General features: G+C 43.4%; 1 protein-coding gene across 1 annotated transcript in view; it reads left to right on the top strand.

The window, feature by feature from the left end:
• The window catches only part of LOC310877660 (ryanodine receptor 3), a gene marked incomplete at its 5' end in the record, with an annotated part of 230,555 nt that overhangs the window by 65,977 nt on the left and 144,711 nt on the right, over positions 1 to 19,867 (top strand). Inside the window, 7 exons of the mRNA XM_083791611.1 lie at positions 4,154 to 4,334; positions 6,969 to 7,104; positions 12,638 to 12,733; positions 13,263 to 13,381; positions 15,864 to 15,997; positions 16,528 to 16,769; positions 17,414 to 17,606. Of these exons, the coding sequence (XP_083647737.1) occupies positions 4,154 to 4,334; positions 6,969 to 7,104; positions 12,638 to 12,733; positions 13,263 to 13,381; positions 15,864 to 15,997; positions 16,528 to 16,769; positions 17,414 to 17,606 (1,101 nt within the window). The remainder of the gene's footprint in view (positions 1 to 4,153; positions 4,335 to 6,968; positions 7,105 to 12,637; positions 12,734 to 13,262; positions 13,382 to 15,863; positions 15,998 to 16,527; positions 16,770 to 17,413; positions 17,607 to 19,867) is intronic.

Here is a 19,867-nt window from a genome sequence, read left to right as displayed (position 1 = left end):
TTATGAAAGCAGAGAGTCTTCTGTTTCATACGGTATATAGTATGTACATTTCGCTATAGGCCTTATTTTGTGAATAATAGTTCTTCTGGTCCATGCATTTTCTGAAATCCTCTCTGGTGGGCGCAAGCTGCATTCAATAGCCAATTACTGACAAACTATATTTGTATATATTTGTATATTTGTTTTCCTCCTAAAAGTAGACATTCAGGGCTTTCATTCAGTGTGTAGTATGTATATGATAATAATTTATTTATGTTTATATCTGCCTGTCAATCTCTGTGACTTTAAACCTTTATAACTCGCTATGATAACTTCATGAGGAAATGCTCACTTCACAGGGGTGTGATTTTTATTATTATTACAGTATTAGTTTTTTTCTTATGAAAGCAGAGGGTCTTCTGTTTCATACGGTATATAATATGTACATGTCGCTATAGGCCTTATTTTGTGAATAATAGTTGGACCTGAACAACTGCATTCAATAGCCTGACAAACTGTACATGGGATCAATATTATGTATTTGTTTTCCTCCTAAAAGTAGACAATTAGGGCTTTCATTCAGTGTGTAGTATGTATATGACAATAATTTATTTATGTTTATTTTTATATCTGCCTTCAGAACGATAGTATAACGGTGAGATGCGTTACTGGATCGGTGAGTTTAGTGGTTGAGGTTGACATGTCTGGACATGTTTGAGGAAAGAAGCACAGGAGAGAGAGATGATCAAATAACTGGCTGCTTTGTTGGACAACGCTATCTTCACTTTGTTTGGGCAAAGAAGCAGAGATCAGCGATGGAAAAGAGTTTTATCCACGGCAGATAAGTAATGACGTATTATCGAGGGACCGCCATGATCAACTAACTGCCTGGGACCGAGGCTACGTTGTCACCAGCCAATGCAGCCATCGCTATCCGTTGTGTGATTGTAGCCTTTTTATTCATTATAATTGCAGTGATAAGACCTATATCACAGCCGGGCGTCTCTCTCGATACCGTGGATATAGCCTACACCCTACATCCACAATCACACAACGGATAGCGATGATGGCTGCATTGGCTGACGAAGACGTAGGCAGTAAGTTGATCATGGCGGTCCTTCGATAATACGTCATTACTTATCTGCCGTGGATATAAAGCTCTTTTCCATCGCTGATCGTGCTTCTTGCCCAAACAAACAAAGTGAAGACGCGATGGCGATACACACAACGGATAGCGATGGCTGGTGAAGACTGAAGACGTAGCCAGGCAGTTAGTTGATCATGGCGTGTGCCGTGTGCGTGTTGAAAACGTTATGAAATGGCGATCGTTGAAGATTATTCTTGGTTTATATACTGGCAGAGGGCAAATCGACACGACTGCGTTATATCTTTTTCCGAGAATGAGTGAGCGGTGCAAGGCGATCGCAAGGCGCAGTGGGGCCTGGGGGGGGGAACTCAAACTGCCAAAGCGATCAAGAGACTCCCCCCACAAAGCTTCCTCGGGAGAAACCATGTAGAAACAGGAGGGGAGGGGGAATCGAGTGTATTCACAGACACTAGACTACTACTAGATGGGTAACTCCATTTTAGATGCCCTGACATCTGCGTTGGTCTATGCCGTTGCCGTGCAGACCCATACGTGTAATGGAGGCATTGGAGGAGGGAGCGTCTTCGCCACAGACAGACCTCTTTTCAGGAGGGAGGGGCTTTTTACTCCCGGATCACATATTGGAGCTTCCTGGAGACGAAAGCTGTTATTTTCTTCGGTGTCCTGGAGCATAGGACGTTGATGTACAGTAAGCAATAAAAAAACGTATAAAACGTATACATACGCTTCGCGCGTACGGCGTTCGATATTAATAAAGCGTATGGATACGTTTCCAGCATTTTTTGTGTTAAAACAAATTTCTAATAAAATAAATATAATTTGGATTTCTACTTTTAGAATTGATAGGAGCGTAGCGAAAAACAAAAAGACTCTGGTAACCTGGAATGTACAATCATGTCAAGACTGTGGTCTACTCGTTTGTCTTTGTTTATTTTTATTTCTTTATTTGTGTCTGTGTAATGTCCGTATTGTGGTATTTGTTGTTTTTCTATGATGTGTTAAAACAATGTGTGGTTCTACATGCATTGCGATCGAACAGCTGTGAAATTTCAGAGCCTCAATAAAATTACATTGGAGGAGAAAAAAAAGAATGGATCGGAGCACAGGGCAGATCTGTTCGCCTTTGGTCCTCAGTCCTCACGTTTGCAGCCTCCTACGCCTCACTGTTTTCCTGTCACGGCGGTGCCAGTTCAGCCTCAAGACCCCCCCCCCCCCGACCCCCTGATTATATAAATAGCATGCACACACGCTCCCCCCTGTCACCACCGTTCAAGTCAGGACAGCCAGCTATTTTTATTCAAGCCAGCGGAAGCCGCGCTTCAGCCTGGATGAAAGTTGAGGCTGGACTAAGTGTTTTGTTGTCATTGTCGTAACCTCTCTTCGGGTCCATATTCTAGCTCATATAATCTCAGTCTAGTTAGTGCCGTTTCGTTGCCTGTGTGAACGCAAGTGTGAGGAGAATTGTGAAAAGTTCATGATTAAGAACATCGGCGTGGGAGCCGTCAGCGAGAGAGATTTATTTCTCCCTCTGTCTTATTAATGCACTTTCTCTCTAGAAAGCTGCTGATGATATTGCAGACGTTCTTATGGGTAAAACAATGCACGTTACATTTTTCGGAGCAGCAGCTGTCGCTGCTGACTCACTTATTTTTTATTTTTCACTATTATACATTTTTTATCCTGCAGCAGTGCTTATATGGATGTGTATAATAAGTCCCTGTTGAGCCACAATGAAATATAAATTGGCAGTATTCCCAGTAAGTGTGAACAAGGTTTAAGTCCACACATCTCTGTCCACTCATTAAGGCCTGAGGCCGAGTCTATAAATGCCTTCTAAATCAGTAGTTCTCACACTTTGAAGCTTTTTCTAAAATCCTAAAAAGTAGCAGATATACAAGCTTACAGTAGTGTGTCACATTGTGCCGTGCAATTATACCGTGAACTTGTATATCTTCCTGGATATTTTGAATAGCCAACGCAAAAATCTAAAATGACGCTTTCCCGGTTTTAATGGGCCATTCACCTTCTCTCCCCGCACAATGCCTGCTTGTGATGGAGGATACAAATGAACAGTTCATTGTTATTTGTATTTACTTTCCTTTATAGCGTTGGACACGTGCTCGACTAGATATTACTGAGCGAGTTGTACGACAACTTCAACAGCAACTCTGCGATAGAAGCTCTGTTGCTTTTGTAGTTTTGTTTCTTTTGTAGCTGCCAGTGTGAATGCAGCATAAGTGTGTGTGATTGATTGGTATAGAGAGAGAGAGAGAGAGAGAGAGAATTTATGAGAATGAATGGAGGTGAAGGGGGCAGTGGAGGGATGTGAAAAACATTAAGGCTTTTGGGTTGTTTGGATTGGGCTTGATTGCGTGCCGCAGAGTCTGGATTAAATCCTTGCTCACTGCTGTGTTTATCATTGTTCCTCTGCCTCTCGAAGTCCACTTTAGTCAGGTTGTTATTTCTCTTGGAGGATCTTCTAAAGAGCAACTCAGTGTCACATAAATGTGAGCAGACACGCTCTCGCTGCTTCCAGATCCAGCGTTTGACCTTTAGCTGATAAAAAGCTTTCACACACACAACCGCCAGATTGCCCTGCCACATGCTCAATCTCTTTCTCTTTCCCTTTGTGTCAGTGTGAGTAATTTTTTTCAGGCTAGTCTGGGGCGAGGGTTAGGGTTATAGTTTAAAACGGCCACAGCTATAATATTGGTTCCTACACCTTCATCTCTATCTAGGCCAAGGGGTCTTTGGCCTGAAAAACGTTGCTCTACACCTACTGTATGTGTCTCTATCTGTTGAATGCTTATATTCTATGTATGAAGAAATCACTTCATACATTTTTGTAATAAGGTGGGCAATATAAGCTTCGGCTTCAGCCCATATTCCTTTTCAGCCAAACAGTCACCTTGTTGACTAAGTTGTACTGCATGCTCATGCTGCACAAACACACGCACACACACACACACACACACACACACACACACACACACACACACTTGCGCTTGGCACGGCTCAAAAATGACAAAAATAAATTAAATTAAAAAGTAAACTTGTGTCCTCCAGGGACCTGGACTCTCTCGGGGTGAAGAACAGAGCGTTCCTGGCGCTGCCCATAGAGGAGGTTCTCCAGACCCTCAATGACCTCATCGCCTACTTCAGGCTGCCGGACGCCGAGCTGGAGCACGAGGAGAAGCAGATCAAACTGCGCTCGCTCAAACACCGCCAGAACCTCTTCAAACAAGAGGTGATTTGTTTTATTATTTTCTTCATTTTTTTCATTTTTTAACTCTCCCCAGTGGTGAAAGTATAACTAAGTGCCTTCGAAATCAGTAGTTGTCAAACTTTTTCGTTATATCAAAATTATTCAACATCTTTCAAGAACTTTTTCGCAGAAGACGTACATGAAGCTCGCGAGCTGTGAGCTTCTATACAGTTGTGCCGTTTGAGCAACATTGGCAATTCAGTCAATTGTTAGAGACAGAACATTGTCAGTGAGAAAGGGCCAAAAGGTGAGTTATGTTAATTCTATTCAGATTCCCTGAATAGATAGAGGTCCTCTGCTGGACAATTATTTTCAGTAGTGAAGCAGTATAATTAGCTAAAGACTAATCAGTGCATAAATCCTGCAGGGAAAACATGCGTTTTCAGAAAACCTTCAGGAAAAGATCAAAAATAGTTGGAATGGCACATCTGTGGTCTGCTATTTTTGAATAGCCAACACTAAGATCTAAAATGACACTGCAATGCTTTTCCAGTTTTTTTTGGTTAAAGCCTTTGAACCTGATTTGAACCTGGTTTCCTGCACAAGTGGGGACATTTTGTGTCGAGTGTCTAGGTGAGACATGACCTGTGTGTGTGTGTGTGTGTGTGTGTGTGTGTGTGTGTGTGATGCCATTAAAAAACTGAATACAGGACTTTTAGTTGTAACATTATCATTAGTATTATTTGTACATTGTACCCACCTCTACTTCTACAATTTACAACTTGTAGGCATTTAGCAGACGCTCTTAATGCAGAGTACATTCAGAGTTCTTACAGTACGCAAGAACAACACATAGTCATCAAGAATCATAAGGAAGCTACTGTAAGAACCTAGCATCTGTCTAACAGTAGAAAATCTGTACAGTAAGGCTACAAGTATACACTGTAGAGTGCTATGTCTACATAAATTGCTATCTAAATTACATAAGTTTATCCTTCAACCACCACGGGTGATATTCACCCTTCGGTGTGGAAGCGACGTGGTCCGTGTAATGTAATAACACCTGACCTCAGATCTGCTGTCCAGGGCTGTAAGCTAATAGAAGCCCTGGAGTCAGGGGTTCCAACTGCGACAGAGGTCATTTCACTAAGTATGTCCATGAGGATGTGCGTGAGGAAGATTTCGTTGCCAATTGGCACGGTCTAAATGCCAGATCACTTCTTTGCACTGCGTTTCAATAACACATCGAAGGTGTCAGCAGTTTTGGGGATACGAGTCTAAAGCCTAATTCCTGCTCACTGAGAACGGCACCACGACGCGCGAGACACCGTCAGTGCAACAAAGTATGAGTCGGGCTCGAGCCTCTCGATGCTAAATGACTCCCATCACTTCTAAAATGTCTTACCTCTCCGGCTGCCTCTGGTGTCAAAGTCTAAACTCCAGGCTCCCCTAGACTCAAACAAACATCATTATCTCCCTTATGTCGTCAGATCCTCAAGCTGCGATTAGATTAACATAAATACATAAATAATAGAATATGTACATGTTTACATAATTGGCACTGGCGCACACTATGCTGTCTTTGCCGTCTCTTGCATGTCATCAGGTCACTTTAATATTAAACAATTAATCTGTCAGCCCACTTTCAGATCTTATTATATGGAAATACGTCCCCCAAAATAGTGCTTTCCCATCTCGGCCCCTCATTACCATTTCGAAGGTCAATTTGTCATGGTTGACAACTGACTAAGGACTTTTCCTGCGAGCATAAATCATTTGCAATTTCACCTTCCTGCTCTGGGAGAGGGATTGCACTGAAGATGGTTGACTTTATTGACTCATATTTTGCATTGTGTGTTTCTTTCTCACAGCCTAGTAGTAATTTAATATTATATTTGCACATTTCAAGTCTTATATATTGTCTCTAGGCTTCTAATCTCCCTTAGACTCCAGCTGTCTTTTTGTTTAACACACAATCTGTTCCCCTGCATTACAATGTGGTGAAGCTGATTTAAAAGGCAAGATAGATTCGGGGGTCAACGGGTCAATTTATTTAATGACAAAAAGGACGGGGTTCTTAATAATTTGCACATTGCATGTACTTAATGATCAAGTACTGCACAGTACACCCAACCGCAGTAGTTCTCAAACTAGGACCCCCAGATTGTGCCACCCGTGGACCTACGTTTTGTGCCAGCCAGACACCCCCAGAAGAGAACATTTGTGTTAAAAGAAATCAAAAGTTTCCAAACGCTTTCGATATTTCTCCAACATCTTAGCAGATCTACAAGCTCGCACGAAGTGACGCAATGTGAGCTTGTAGATCTGCTTTGAATGGCCAACTTACAAATGCCTGAAGTGATTAAAACGTGTCACGCTGTGATGCGTTGTGAGCTTGTAGATCTGCTATTTTCAGAGCTCAACAAACACCCGAGCGCAACCAAACATAATAATGACTTATCTTTTAGTTCTACTGGATCTCATCTCCTGCACTAGTCCCTCCCTAACATTTCAGTTGTTGACGAAATTGTCAGTATATTTAGTCCTTGTTTTAGTCATCCATAGTCATCCATTTTTATCGGCGAAAAAAGGTAGTCTACGGACACTTTTCGTCATAGTTTTGGCCGATGAAATGAACATGTGCGATCATTGTACCGCTGTGTTCCTGTTCCACAGGGCATGTTGACCCTGGTGTCCAACTGCATCGACCGCCTGAGCGTGTACAACAGCGCCGCCCACTTCAGGGAGTGTGGCGGATCGGAGGCGGGGGCCGCCTGGAAGGACATCCTCAACCTGCTGTACGAGCTACTGGGTACGAGCTACTGGGGTGGCGGTGGCTCAGGGGTAGAGTGACCGGATGGTAACCGCACGGTTCGATCCCGGGCTCTCCCAGAGTGTCGAAGTGTCCTTGAGCAAGACACTGAACCCCTGATTGCTCCCGATGTGCTGGTTGGTGCCTTGCATGGTTTCTTCCGCCATCGGTGTATGAATGTGAATGGGTGAATGTAATGCACAATCTATGTAAAGCGCCTTGGATAAAGGCGCTATATAAATGCACCATTTAACTAAGCACGTTTACTTAAGTACTGTGCTTAAGTACAATTTTGAGGTACTCATACTGTACAGCATTTCCAATTTACACTACTGTTCCGCTACATTGACAGAGGCAAATAGTGTACTTTTACTCCACCACTACGTTTATTTGAAAACTTTCGTTACTAGTTGCTTTGTAGATTTTGATTATTATTACAAAACATACAGTAACCACTTCAGTCATACATTTCGACCATTGAAAAATAATAGCCGATCTACAAGCTCACAATGTGTCGCAGCTTGTAGATATATTTTCAAAAGATTTTCCTACATTTGAAAACTTGAAATGACACATTCTGCGTAATGACTACTTTTACTTTTGGGTACATTTTGTGTACATTTGAGTACTTTTCCCCACCACTGATCTCATTCCTATTCTGTCTGCAGTATACAGCTGAGGTATAGTCTACTCCATTCTCATTATGTCAGAGAGAATGCACATATAGGTGCACAACGCAGGTGTGAAACTAACTATAAATCGCGCTTGAGTTGCTGGAGTTCATGTATATCCCATTTTGGGCAGGAAACCCTTTTGGTGTTAGCATTATGTTATGCTTTAGCTATTGAAAAATAGCAGATCTACAAGCTCATAGCGCACCACCGAGTGGCGCGCTACGAGCTTGTAGGTCTGCCATTTTTTTTAAATCGAAGAACGACTGACATCAGAAAACTGTCAGGATGTAGAAGACATTTTTAGAATCTCAAAATGGGATATACAGCAGCGGTGAGCTTTGTGTAGTAGCAGAGCGAAAGAGAGCAGTGAAAATATAGCTGACTCATCATGTAAACTAAACAGCCCTTTTTACAGAACTGTTACCCAGAATGCTGTTCTAAAAAACACATGTCACGCGCAGTCATGCACACATGGAGATGATTGGCTTAAGCTTAATATGTAAAAGACATTTCGAAATTGTGTGAGGTCCTTCCAGGACATATCAACCCAACAGATAAACACACACACACACACACACACACACACACACACACACACACACACACACACACACACACACACACACACACACACACACACACACACACACACACACACACACACACACACACACACAAACAAACAAACAAACAAACAAACAAACAAACAAACAAACGCACGCACGCACACAGTCCCTACCAGATAGTGTGTGTGTGTGTGCGCTAAAGTGGCGTTGTTGAGCTAGAAACGGAGAGAGAGAGTCTTGCACTGTTGCCTGCTAAGCAATACCACACTCGAGAGACAGACAGAGAGAGGGAGGGAGGGAGGGAAGTGCATGTGAGAAATAGAGAGAGAGCAGCACAGGCCAATAGCCCTGCCTCTCTCTCATCTCCTCTACAACAACTGTTACAATGTGGAGCACAATGTAGAGCGTGCATGCATGCATGCGAAAGACAGAGATAGGGAGAGAGAATACCAGATTCCTACTTGTAACAGTGCTTCTACATAACAGTATTGATACTTTACTTAAAGATAGAGTGCCTACAGTATTTGTTAAAAAGTTGTTTTTATGTGGGCACGCCCACCAGTTCATTAAGTATGTCTGGTTTGCCTGGTGGGTGGTGATGGGTGGTGATCCAACTGAACTGAAGCCTCACCCACAGCTGTAGTTGTATGATAAAGGGGGAGGGGTTAGGGGAGGGGCTGATAGTGTGATGTCACTATATTACTGTTTATTTAATTGGCCTGTTTGACAGTCAAGGTTTCAGCCTCCAGGAAGAAAACCTAAATTCAAATACACCATTGCACATAAAAACGACTCCAGGGTGTCTAATGAAGTACTGTCACCTCATAGACACATGAAAAACTGGAAAAATTAAAAACATTGATCACCAGATTCACCACAATAAACGCAACGTAGACACCAAAACCTCAATCATAACAATAAAAGCGAAATAGACATTCACAGACATTTATCAAAACAATAAAAGCTAAATGGATTTTTTGTTGAATTAAGCACACACAACATAGCATAATAATTACAAATTATTATGCAAAATGGACATGAATATAAAACACAAAAACTAAAGACGACACAACACGTTAAATATCACACCCCTGTGTAAAGGAGGGTCTGCTGTTGTCACTAGTTTGTGTCCCGAGCAAATGTCTAATTCCCCTTCTGGGTGTTGAGCTAAACGGTCTGGGAACCACTGGCTTAGATCATTTGGGTTTGCTGTGGAAACGACCTTGATCTATAGGGAGAACTAATTGATGTGCAAAAGCATTACGTGGACTCTTTTTTTTCCTCTCCCAATTTACTCGGTCGTTAACGACTTACTGTTTGTGCAGTGACAAAGATGACCCTCCCCTCCCGGCTTCTTCATTTGCAATAACATACCGTAGCGTTGCGCTGTGATTCATAACCTCTTGAAACTGCAGCTCTGTCAAACAGAGACGCCATTCACTAAAATGGACTGGCAAAATGTAGCAATTTCCCTCCTTGTTTGGCTGAAACATAGCCGTCACTGTTTGTCACCTGACACCTGTCACCTGTTTCTGCCATTGTATTTGTTTCGCTTCCATATGGAGCTTTTTTCTTAGTTGTCATGTTAAAAACCCTATATCTATCCTAATCTATTTGCCGAAAATAATGCAAGCTTGTAGAGCTACAGTAGAGAATGTTCCTCCCAGACTAATATAAGGATCGAGCATCAAGTGGTTATGGCGCATGGCTCTCTGCCAGCGGTGTCCTTCAACTGGTGTTTTCACTGACCTCCTCCCTGCCCCTCCACCACCATTAGTGTGCCGACCACGTCTCGTCTCGTCTCTCCTCCTCCGCACACACCTGCTAATGGAGCGGCGCTAAGTGGATTTGGGATGCGAATCTTCTCTCCTCCCTGCATGTCTGGGTTCAATGACCCTGCTGGTTTCGGCTAGGACGTGTGCGTCCGTGCATGTGCGTGCGTTTGTTCTCTGCTTGTGTCGTTCCATCTATCTTGAGCGTCTTCTTAATTAATATGAATGAGGTCAACGAAGCGGCCATGCATTTCAGACGCCCACTTTTGGGTAAAGTTGTATCATTATTGCATTGTGTACATTGTGGGGGTTTGGGGGCATTGTGTTGGCTCTTTCAGACCATATCGGTCAACGACCCCCAAATAAATACTGTATGTCTGTCTGGTGGCGGAACCACACACACACACACACATTACACGGGACTTTAACACGTTCATTTTAACGCGTTAAAAAAACCCGCATTTAATCGCACCTTTTTTCCCACCACGGAACGTTTCTCACTGGGCGTGTTTCAAGTACTGAATAGGCTGCTGCACGCCTGCACCACAGCAGCAGCATAGAGGGGGAGCAGCAGCAGTCCACTCTACACTACAGCTCTAGGGTGGCCACCTGCAAGACCTCAGAAAGGAGGACACTTTTGCGGGGCTCGCTCCCCCGACCCCCCCCCCCCCCCCCCCTCCCAGATTCCCCCCCCCCCCTCCCAGATTCCCCCCCCCCATATATTAATATTATTACTACTACTATTGCACCTGATTTTCACCACCATCATCTCCAGCATTATGTCCACAGAGAACATGTATTTGCTAATTAAATTAACCTTTTTGAGTGGTGCAACCACTCCTACAACCAGCTTGCAATGTCCTCGTACCTGTTTGTGTGTCTGTGTAAGCATGAGTATGTGACTTAATAATAGCAGTAGGGGGCGCCAGAAACAGTGAGAGGGGTGGTGTCTCTAATGAGAGAGAGTGAGAGAGAGAGAGAGAGAGAGAGAGAGAGAGAGAGGGGGGGGGGGGGAATTGCACCACTCAGTTCACACGTGTGTGATTTTTTAATTATAGGGTACCACAAAGGCCATTCATTTTATAATCAATTTATTTTATTTCATGTTTAGATATGTTTTATGTTTAATCTCTTTCTTGTGGGTTTTTTATACAGTTTTATGGTCATCGGTGTGGGACATAGAATGATGCCAGTAGCCTATATGTTCACACAGCCTCCCTTTCTTTATGAAGTCGAGTTCCTTGCTCCATTGCTCATTAAATGTAGTTTTTCATTTCGGCATATTTGGTTTGTTTATCTCTGCATTAACTATACTAAAGTGATTGTGAGAGCACAACAAACAAACCGTCCGTCCCACTGGCAGTGTTGCCAGGTTTTGGAAGAGAACAAAGCAACCATGTCTATGAAAACAAGCCCAAAAGAAGCCTGACTAGGCTTAGTAGCCTATTATATCAAACAAGCCCAAAGTCGCTTATAATTAAGCGGACATGGCAACACTCTGAACGTCTCCACTCGCCTCTCTCTTTTTAAGACAGTGTGGCCGGCTCGCTGTAGCCTGGTTAATAAACCAGACTAATATCGAACGGACCGCAGGATATTAGTCTGGGGAGGCTCAGCTTGGATTTCATTTCCAGGGGGGGGGCGGGTTGAAACATTTTCTCTTTGACGCAATTGGTCAGAACTACTGTCAGTCAAAGGTCTCAAGCATTGAAAGTCACTGTACCAAAGCCCGCCCATATTGCATACCATGCCCCGATTGGCCGCCCCATTTCTCTGGTGTAGGAAATGGGCGTACAATTGAGCCTCTCCAGACCGTAATCCGCCTGATTGATCGGCTGATTCGGTCTGGTTTATTAACCAGGCTAGGCTCGCTGCGGAGGCGGAGCTGAGCAGCGCTGCGGAGTTTTTAATACCCAGGCAGACGACGTAAATGACAGTAAATGACACAAGCACTGTATATCACAAAAAAACGGACAATTATGTGTCCGGCCAGAGGTTGAGGTGGGAGGAGGACAGGTGGGTCTAAAACCGGACTGTCCAGCGTGAAACCGGGCGTCTGGCCACCCTATACAGCTCCGTCAGACAACAAAGACCAAACCCAAACGAATCCAATGAAGAAGCCGCTTATATCGTTTTTGCTCCGTGGATGGGACATTTAGATTTAAAAGCTGTGCAATGTCAGAGGGAAAGGATCCATAAGCCATGTGACCAACGTTAGCTTCCATGCTAGCTGCTTCCATGTCTCGCAGAGTAGAGGCTCGCAGAAGCTCGCGGTGATTTCACCACAGCACGAAGCTGTCAAGCTGTCCTCGATGCGAAACATACTGAAGCAGCAAGCGTTGAAGTACGTGGTCAGACAATGGTCTGCCCCAACCCCATGTGAAATGCACTCCCCAGCTAGTTAATTCTACAGTTTTTGATTGTATTCCTTTGTCTAAGTGTTTCCCCCCTAATAAAGTAGTTACTTGCGCAAGCAGAGCGCGCAAGTAATAGTTTTTTTTCTGCGCCATGTGTCCCGTAGCGGCGTTGATTCGAGGGAACAGGAACAACTGCACTCAGTTCTCCAACAACCTGGACTGGTTGGTCAGCAAGCTGGAGAGACTGGAGTCGTCCTCAGGTATGCGTGCATGTCACTGCTGTCTGTCGGTCACAAACCTCCTATCTCCATCATTCTCACTTTTTGTTTTACTCTCCATTCATTCAACTGGATGAGGTTTTGGCCGGACTTTAATTTAACTTTAATTTTAATACCGTAATGAACATTTTCAGAAATACTTATGTTTACATTATGTTTTCAATCGCTAGTTATTAGTTAATAGTCTTTTTTTTATCACTATGCGACTAATGACTGTAGGACTGTTGCTATGTCTAACCAACGTATGCACCCCGGATTGGGATTGAATTTGCCGGAGAAGTGTCTTCACTACTGGTCTGTAGAAACCAGTGGGTGACGTCACTGGTTACTGGTCTGTAGAAACCAATGGGTGACGTCACTGGTTTGCTTACAGTCTACGCTGCATACGGACTGACAGCCATAGTCTTTCACTCACGCACTCACACACACACACACACACACACACACACACTCTGTCCTCTGTGGCTGGTGACTAATAATTGATGATATGATGATGCACCTCCCCCACAAGGCATCCTGGAGGTTCTCCACTGCATCCTAATCGAGAGTCCCGAGGCCCTCCACATCATCCAGAGAGGACACATCAAGTCCATAATCTCACTGCTCTACAAGCACGGACGCAACCACAAGGTGAGTGCCAACCACGTACTGTATGCATATACCCCAGAAGTACTGCACGTTCACTAGAGCACTGATTCTCAACCCTTTTGATTTCAAGGACCCCCCAGTTGGGTCGGTGTTAAGCCACAAACACCCCCCCCCCCCCCCATAACTGGGGGTGTACCAAAATTGACCTTTGCCTGTCCATTTGGTTCCATTTGTACAATCCCCTATAGTTGCAGATCTTTAAGGGTCCACTGGGTTCCATTTGTACACTTCAGATCTGCAAAGATCCATTTAGTTCATTTATATATCCCAGAGTTACAGACCTGCAAGGGTCCATTTGGGAGTGTACAAATGAGTACACTCCCAGAGTTAGCGTAAGGGTTCCTAACTATTGATCATTTAGTCGGAGACCCCCGGGAACCCTTTCAAGGATCCCCAGACCCCCATTGTTTAGTAGAATACAATCACACCCATGTGAAGTGAGGGGCGCTCTTATCATCATACGTCATCATACATCATCTCATTCTGGTCAATCACAATTTGCGTCTTCACTTTTGTCTTCAATGTTTGTGTTTACACACTTTTGTCTTCAGTGTTTGTGTTTACTCAAACCCTCAAAGCTGGACATAGGAGGGGCTAGCGCCCCTAAACTAACACCCTAGAGCCGGACCAGATAGCTATCTACCCATGCTTCAAACAAGCAGAGCAGACTCGTAGAAAGGTTGTTATTTTGGGAGAGAAATGTCCCGCAATATGAATACATTTTGATATGGTTTATTGTGATGGTAAATGTTGTATAATTGCAATGTGACTCGAGGGTTGACTCCACCTCTATCCTGCGCATCACTGGAGTGCAAATAACACACAACCTCTTGTGTAATATTGCTTAAATAACAGGCTTTGCAAAAAAAAAATATATATATATCACATTCACATCGTCGCAAGTGCATTGGACAGTGACAAATGAACACACATTCATGAACAAGAATCACGCTCTTGCTCAGCATCGTAATTGTATTTTGCCGATGCAGAGTGCAGGTAAATAACAGGGAAAAATGTTATAGAAGTGCAAATAAACAGGGCGAATGTGTTCAGGATGTTGTCATAAAGTGATATTGCACAAATCGACCGACTCTGTTGCCTTTATCTGCAGTCCAGTTCATTAGGAACCACGACACAGCTCTATAATACCAAAATGACTGCTATTATATTGGTTCCCCTGTGCCTTTGTCACAGCGACTCCTCTTCAACTAACTTCACTGCGCCCACAGCAACATCCATCTTTTGACGAGGGCTGGCCCCGTTGCACAGATGAGGAGTGTATCCCCTTGTGCATCAATTTGTTAACATTGAAATTAGATCAGTGGCCATGCTCTCCACTGCTGGCCCATACATCACCCTGAACGTATCATTTGGTAATTGAAGCTGCAGAAAGGCATTGGCTTTGTTTAGATTTGGGGTCGGGGGGGGGGGGGGGGGGGGTGTGTCCCCAGATGACAGTGAAGTGATCATTTAAGGACTTTTAAGACTTAGGTCACATTCATACCAGAGAGCTTTGCTGCGATTAAAACGAATTCTGCTGCGCATTTTCAGAAAGTGCACTTCGTTTGGCAGGTGTGAAGGCTCATTCGAATCGTAATGTGTATCAAAGAACCGCATTATACTCCGAGCAAAAACGGGGGTTTCACTTCGCTTCCAATCGCACTTGATTACGATTCGGTGCAGGTGTGAATGCAATCCGCAGTAAATAAAGGAAATGAAGCAAACAATGTAGCGGGTGAGGAGCTGAACACAGTTGGAGACGGAGAAAGCATATTTTACGCAGCGCAAAGATGTTACCGTGGATAGACGTGGTCGAATGAGGAGACTGAAGCCCTGATCGAAATGAGGACGAGTACATTAATCAATTGCTTAAGAAAACACATAAACACTGCAGTGCAGTGTAATAGTATTATAGCCTACACTGCCCTACAGAATATTCTGTCTGTCTGTGCGTGCCGTAAACATGGAGTGCTGTCACTGTGTGGGGACTAGTGGGGACTGGAACTTTCATCTCAATAAACGTGTAAACATTTTTCGCTGCTGTCTGTTATATCAGTGCGCTCAGCGCTGTGCCTGCATGCCCAATAGAACAGTGTGTGGCACTGTGGCTGCGTGCGTATAGTGAGAGAGAGAGAGAGAGGGGGGGTCCAGTCCCAGACGCCACGACACATGCACGTTATGAGTATAATTTTATCACAATAGATTTCACTGTGTTGTAGGCTAGGTTTATGAATGGAACACATTGATAAAGGTTCCCCCTGCTGCGTTTCCAATTGCTACGGATGACAGTGTGAAGGCAAACCGCAGCAAATTAAATATGCAAGAATCCCAAAATCTCCGCCCATACGCATGAGTCTCCCGAAGTATTAGGTGAGAATGTGACCTTATTTTAATGCAAAAATAAGCAAAAAGAAATAAGACCATTACTGTATGAATCAGATTGTGTATAAATCACCCTCTACAGATCCTGGATGTCCTGTGCTCGCTGTGCGTGTGTAACGGGGTGGCCGTGCGAACCAATCAGAACCTCATCTGCGATCACCTGCTGCCCAGGCGTGACCTGCTCCTCCAGACCCGATTGGTCAACGATGTACAAAGGTAATCACAAAAGGATCACTTTTGTCACGCACCTTCTTCTTTAAAAAAAAAATAGTTATACTAACTATAAAGATGTGTGGGTTACTTGTTCACGTTAGTTATTTAGATTAGAATTTTCTTGACCACTTAATGTTAATAATTTTAGCCCTTTTAGACCTGTTGTAACCTATACGTTGTTATAACTTTCAATCCGGGAGATAGCTCTGTGTCTCATTAGTTGTTGCTACACATGTATAGCGACATCATTATTTTATTTTTATTTTTAAAACCGGTTAGTTTTTATAATCAGCCTCAGGTCTAAATGGGTTGGATATAATGTTGTTTAGACAGATGTTTACGTGGTATCCTACTTACATCATTCATTCATTCATTCATTCATTGTTTTAGTTTTGGATGAATCCTTATTTTAGATGTTATATTTGTTTCCTGAACTGAATGGACACCACGAGCCAATTCGTGGTGAACTGTCGTTAAACATTTGGAGGTGACGCACACATCCTCACGGTTGTGATCTTCCGTTGGGCATGCAGCATTCGACCCAACATCTTCCTGGGGGTGAGGGAGGGCTCGGCTCAGTACAAGAAGTGGTACTACGAGATGGTGATCGACCAGGTGGACCACTTTGTGACGAGTGAGCCGTCCCACCTGCGTGTGGGCTGGGCCAACACCAAAGGCTACGCCCCGTACCCGGGAGGAGGAGAGGGCTGGGGGGGCAACGGGGTCGGAGACGACCTCTACTCGTATGGCTTTGACGGACTACACCTCTGGTCAGGTCAGTGTGCGTGCGTGCTCAGCTGACCTTCAACTCACTTAACCCATTCAGGCCTGATGTCGAAATTAAAAAACAATGTTTTCTAAATAATGACAATTTTCTGAAAGATTTGAGGCACATTTTAACGATTTTTCAAAAATAGCAGACCTACAAGTGGCGCGCTATGAGCTTGTAGATCTGCTATTTTTCAATAGCTAAATTATAACATAATGTTTAAAACACCAAAAGGGATTCCCGCCCAAAATGGGTTGATCATAATAGTAGTAGAGTAAGCGTACTTGTCTCTGACATTTAGTGAAGTACAAGTAAAAGTACAGAAAATTCGAAATACTCCAGTAGTACTTTGTCAATTTACACCACTATTGTTTGGGTGCATGTGTGGGGGTGCATACTTAGTTTAGACTAGTCATTGGTTAGACATGGGTTAAGGTTAGGTTTAGGTGTGCTGCCCCGTGGGTCTAAACCAAAAACTGTCTAAACTAAGTACTGCACCTGCATGTGTGCGGGTAACAAAATAAATGTTGCGTACGCAATCTCCCACAGGCCCCGGCATCTTATCTGCTAACGTGGTCCTATACATTTTGTGTGCGTGTGTGTCTGACTGTCTGTGTCTGTGTGTTTGTGTGCGCGGGCGGGGTGGGCAGGTCGTATCCCGCGCGCCGTGGCCTCCTTGAAGCAGCACATCCTGACGTCGGAGGACGTGGTGTCGTGCTGCCTTGACCTGGGCGCGCCCAGCATCTCCTTCAGGATCAACGGCCAGCCCGTCCAGGGCATGTTCGAGAACTTCAACACTGACGGGCTCTTCTTCCCCACCGTCAGCTTCTCCGCCGGCGTCAAGTGAGCCTTGTTGTCCTTTCATTTTTATTTAATGCATTATTAGTCAGATATGTAAACAGCATGTGGTACAGTAAAGACATTAAGGCTAAAAGGATGACACGGGGGGGGGGGCTCTTATGAATACATAAGAGCCATTGTGGTCTTATGTATTCAATTTATTCAAACATCATAGTTTTTGGTGGTCAATTCATCAAAATCATAGTTTTTATTTTTCATTTTTTTCATTTTTTAAATCATTTTATTTTGTAGAAAATTTAAAGAATAATATATTTATATGGTAAACAGTGGCTGCAGGTACAGCAGGCAGTGCGATGATCCAGTGTAACAAACTCTATTTATTGTATTTATAGAGCACCGTTCATGAACCAGGAATGCAGCGCAAAGTGCTTTACAAAACAAATAAAGCACAAGAAAAGCTAAAACACAGATCGGCTATTTTGCCATTTGCCAGGACTGAGGAGGCACACATGGCTGCTCCTTATTACGCGGCGGAGCCGTGGAGAAAATTGTTATTATGAACTTGGCACTTTTTGCCACATTTTGTTGCCCCCCTCGGCATGTTGCCCTACTCGCTCCTCAACAGCGGTGGGAATTAATTAGGTAGATTTAATTAAGTACTGTACTTAAAGGCACATTTCACTGCTGGAAGAAACTGCAGTCACCCAATGTAAATAGTATTTGTAGTAGCACAATTTGAAATTCGCACCCTATGGCCACAAAAATGAAGTCTGTGTGTTTGACTAGGGTTTGACTGGTTTGCTGAATTCCTACAATGCCCATAATGCTTTAGTGCACTTCCCCTCCTTGTGGATAGGGGGCGCCTGCATGGAGGTGTGGCTTTGTTGTCAAGGTTGTCACTTTTTGTCATAAACATGGCTTCATGACTAAAATACAGTATCTAAAAATTAAAAAATCATAATACACATTATAAAAACCCCAGGAAGGTGTTGCTCTGGTTGCAAAAGGGGTGAAGTGGCCCTTTAAGTACAATTTTGATGTAATTTACTTTTCCTTTACTTACTCACTATGCGTCGCGATGCAATGCATTGTGAGTTTATACATTTATAAACTCAAAACGAGGCATTCTGCATAATGAGTATTTTTATTGTTGGTACTTTAAGTACACTAAGTACTTTTGAATTCTGCATTTTTACTTGTAACGGAGTAGTTCTACATTGCAGTATTGATACTTTTACTTAAGTAAAAAATGTGAGTACTTTCTCCACCACTGGCCGCTGTTACGATGCCGATGGCAGATATACTGTGATTGACAGTCTGCAAAATTGGGATTTCAGGCTCCAGCAAGCTTTCCATGATTTTATCATCCAAAATGGAAAAATAAAAAATAAAAATATAACTTGTTACCGTTTATACTGCACTCCAGACATGTGGCAGCCAGGCTACATGAAGGACCCCCACATTGATAATAATTATGTCATGTTGGTCACGGAACCCATAATCATGCATCATATGATCTAGTTTCTATTCACCAAAAGCTTCTCATCATGCAATCATTTACAATTATTATTTTCATCATGCAAAATTCACTGTGCAGTATTTGTGGACTCAAACCTAATTTATACACAGCGCATGTGGTGTACTATGAATCATATAGCATATTCATAACTACTTGGTTAGTCATAATTGTACATTATCTTCTGCAAGCCATTTCTCCAGTGTCTCACCACAGTGCCTTAAACTGAAGTCTATTTGCATATCAATTGTTCCACAGGCAGGAAGCCAATCTATGGCTGGGAGAGACAGTGATTCCAAATTGTAGGTTTCACCCTTTGACTTCTCACGCACGAAGGTGTTGTTTGCCAAAAGGAATCGATTGAAAATCGGTTCTTGGCGGCAATCGACACCATCATGCTACAGAGTATACATTGGATTTGACTCCAGAACTGCAGAAATGGTGAATTTTGCATAGTGAAAATAATTGCACATGAGGAAGTAATAATTACACCTACAGACTACAGTACTGTACGTGCGTCCAGCAGAGTGCATGTACAGTATTGCATTCCCCAGCATAATGTCTGTGTTTGTTTGTTTTTCTTATCACTGTGTGAAAACGTAGCTTTAATCCAACTTGGATCACACTGCACTATGTTTATTGTTACCCCCCCCCCCCCCCCCCCCCACACACACATGTACACGCACGCACGCACGCACGCACGCACACACACACACACACACACACACACACACACACACACACACACACACACACACACACACACACACACACACACACACACACA

Source organism: Protomyctophum parallelum, assembly GCF_964188405.1.
Source record: "Protomyctophum parallelum genome assembly, chromosome: 20".
Classification (NCBI taxonomy): domain Eukaryota; kingdom Metazoa; phylum Chordata; class Actinopteri; order Myctophiformes; family Myctophidae; genus Protomyctophum; species Protomyctophum parallelum.
Note: the sequence above shows the minus strand (reverse complement) of the source record. Positions and strands in the feature narration are given on the sequence as shown.